The sequence below is a fragment of the Rhagoletis pomonella genome, unplaced genomic scaffold, assembly GCF_013731165.1.
Source record: "Rhagoletis pomonella isolate Grant_MI unplaced genomic scaffold, Rhpom_1.0 Rhpom_scaffold_00001, whole genome shotgun sequence".
Taxonomy (NCBI): domain Eukaryota; kingdom Metazoa; phylum Arthropoda; class Insecta; order Diptera; family Tephritidae; genus Rhagoletis; species Rhagoletis pomonella.
Window position 1 is genome coordinate 37,379,075 of NW_023458555.1, and position 3,459 is coordinate 37,382,533.

The following is a 3,459-nucleotide window of genomic DNA, read 5'->3' on the forward strand; positions in this document are numbered from 1 at the left end:
TCGACTCACCCTTTTATTTTTGGTCATCTCATCGAATATCTTCTCAATTTTCTCAATCTTTTCATCCGGCACCACTTTGGCTGGTGTGGTCGCCGGCGCAGGCGTTGGTGCTGTCGCTGGTGGTTTTTCGGGGTCTTTTTTCGCCGCCGCACCCTCTGGCACTGGTTTTGGCGGATATGCTATCGGTTTCGGTATAGGTGTGTCGCTTAATACAATATTTATCAAGCAATATTCCATTAATGCCATAAAGACAAACACTGTGCAAACGGACATGAATGCATCGACCGCCTTTAGATAGGAAACTGGCGGTAAAGATGCTTGTGACTTCGCATGTTGCGTGGATAATGTCAGCAGCGAAGTGACGCCGAGTGTAACGCGCGCCGGTGCTGCCTCCGGTTTGATCCAAAATGAGACCCAAGACATAATGACAATCATACAAGTCGGTATATAAGTATTGAAGACATAATAGACTAGACGGCGTTTCAGTGTGAAAACGACTTCGAGGCAGGTGAAGTTACCCGTCGAGTAAACTTGCGTGCAATCTATAAAAGTTGATGGCATACAAAAAAAATATTATTCCCATACAGTATGTTTGTGTGCTTACCCGCAGTTTGATTGTGTATCAGCGCCACCTGTGGCAATTCGATATTTTCATCAACCACTAGCGGCGTCGTAGGATCCCACTGAAAAATCATATCATCTGTGGTGTGCGATACTACATATTTGGAAATTTCAAATTAGTAGTGAAATGGAACTTTGTAAAATTTCATTAAATTTCGTCTAAAACTTACAACTTTCCATTTGTAGTTTACATTCTTGTGTGTCATGTGGATAAATGGCGAAATTCATGATGCATGACAATTTTAGGGTTAATTTCACCATATAAAGTATGGTTTTGTCTTTATATAACCACATGTAGTGATTAGGAATTGTCATTGTTTGGAAAGTAACTGATTTAGCATTTTTGAAGAATGAATCTGGTCGCCACATATTCTTCAACCAATCCACCTCGAGTAATCTATACTCCTGTGTCATGTTCTCGGGTAGTCGCAGTCGATGATCTTTCCATGTTTGTGCGAAAAAAACGTCCGCTACATATGTCATTGAATTCTCGTCGATCGAATCGAGACCCATTACAGTGACGTGAAAATAAACGATTGTTGGCTGTCCATCTTTTTTGGGAGGACGCATTTTGTCATAGCGTTTTATGTCTTCGGGTAAAATGTCTGTTATCGCTAAACTTTGTCTGTTGGGTGTGATAGAAATTAGTTTAGGTTACTTGATGAATAAAAAAAAAAATGTTAATTATGGAGGAAACTTACTGGTATTCGCCTGTTGTGAATTTCTCTAAACATATTGAGAATATAACCAGCAGGAAGATTTGGTATTCCATTACTGTTAAAAGAAAAAACAAAACAATTCTATAATATTTATATGCTTAAGGGAAATTAATTCATAAAAATGTGTTTATATAACCAATAAATATATAATACTAGTTTACTTTTACCCGTTTCACTGAATGTATGAAATATCTGCGTGTAACGTTAGGTGTAATTTATTTCAATAAACCTCATATGTACTTAAATGTTTCTTCGAAATTTTACCATTTTTAACTTACTTTTTTAACCAAAAAATGGTGTGCCAAAGTGGGGCTGAATGTAAACCCTGCAAAAACAACTATAGTACCATTCTCAAGGAAATACAAACTTGATAGTCTAAAAGCGATAAGGCTGGATGGAACCAACATCATGTACCAAAAAGAGGTTAAATTCCTAGGAGTAATACTAGACCAAAAACTACTCTGGAAAGCACACGTAGAAGAAACTGCGAAGAAAGCTGTAAGATCATTTATGACGTGTAGGTCCATGGCAGGAAAGAGTTGGGGCTGCACACCAAAGATAATGAGATGGATCTACACGACAATAGTACGACCCATGATAACCTATGGAGCCATCGTTTGGGCCGATAGAACTTCAAAACTTGGAGCAATCAAATTGCTCTCCAAGATACAAAGGCTGGTATGCGTATGCATAACGGGAGCCATGAGAACCTGTCCAACCGCATCCTTGGAGGTTCTTTTAGATCTTACCCCTCTTCATATTTACATACAGACTCAGGCGAAAAGAGCTTTAGTGCGGATGACTGGTACCAATATCGAGGCAGCAGGGTGTCTTGGTCGTGGAAAGTTAGATATTCTTACGAATAAGTTCCCTGAAATTGCAATACCGAGGGATACCAGGCATTCGAGGTTCAGCTTTACAAAGAGGTTTAAGACTGAACTGAGTAATAAGAAGAGCTGGGCAGGCATAACCGAGACATATCGGATAAACCAAAACATGATTACCTGGTACACTGATGGCTCATTGACCGACGAGGGTACCGGGGTAGGGGTAGTTGGACCGAGGATAAGATACTCGGAACCCATGGGGAAACATATGTCTATTTTCCAGGCTGAAACATACGCCATAGAAAGATGCGCGGACTTTAATATCAAGCGAATCTACCGGAATCAGAACATCGCGATCTTGACTGACAGCCAAGCGGCTATCAAGGCCCTCAGATCTCACCAGGTAACATCTAAACTGGTGATGGAGTGCCTCGACAAGCTGAATACTCTTGGTCTGACCAATCGGGTTTGGGTTCTTTGGATTCCGGGACATATTGGTATTAAAGGAAACAAGATTGCCGATAAACTAGCGAAGAAAGGTGCATCAACCCCTTTCACCGGTCCAGAACCTTTCTGCGGCCTGGGAAAAGGGGCACTCTCTAAACTAGTTCGGCTAGAGGAAGAAGCTCAGAGGAATCACTACTGGGATAATCTACCAGGTCCAGAGCAGGCCAAAGCACTTTTAGGAACATATAACCTAAAACGCTTCAAGGAATGTATGAGCTTATCAAAGAATAACTTAAGAATTGTTACAGGAATCCTGACAGGACACTGCAGGCTGAACTATCACCTGATTAAACTGGGAATTTACTCGCATGAGCGATGCAGATTTTGCAGGATGGAAAACGAGACTGCACAGCACATCTTAGAAGAATGTCCTGCACTGATGCATAAACGCAAAAGGCACCTGGGTGAACATCTGGTAACCAAAGGCGAAGTGAAATCCGTAGACTTAGGTTCTATACTAAAGTTTCTCTCGGATACTGGATTAATAGACACACGATAATCCATTAAAGGGGGTACAATAGATCTTAAGGTCGCAGAGCTCTATCCCCAACAATAATAATAATAATAACTTACTTTTTTTAAAGATCATTTAACTTAAATAATCAACTTTCGCATTGTTTAAAAAGTTGTTTTTTTTTCGTATGGAAGAAAATGACTGACATCGTCAAGAAATAAAATTGCTAAAAATCAACAGTATACCTTACCTATCTCAAAAGTGCAGTTACTTTACTAAAATGGGTTGGGCTACAAAACTGCATACTCAAATCATTCTCAGAAATCGAATT

At 40.0% G+C, this 3,459-nt stretch overlaps 1 protein-coding gene across 1 annotated transcript in view; it reads right to left on the reverse strand.

The window, feature by feature from the left end:
* LOC118751196 (glycine receptor subunit alpha-4) overlaps nucleotides 1–1,393 on the reverse strand; it is a 4,496-nt gene extending 3,103 nt beyond the window's left edge. The window contains exons 1-4 of the mRNA XM_036485974.1: nucleotides 1,323–1,393; nucleotides 792–1,246; nucleotides 605–715; nucleotides 10–542 (exon numbers count right to left, since the gene is read on the reverse strand). Coding sequence (XP_036341867.1) covers nucleotides 10–542; nucleotides 605–715; nucleotides 792–1,246; nucleotides 1,323–1,393 — 1,170 coding nt within the window. The remainder of the gene's footprint in view (nucleotides 1–9; nucleotides 543–604; nucleotides 716–791; nucleotides 1,247–1,322) is intronic.
* Nucleotides 1,394–3,459: the final 2,066 nt, after the last annotated feature.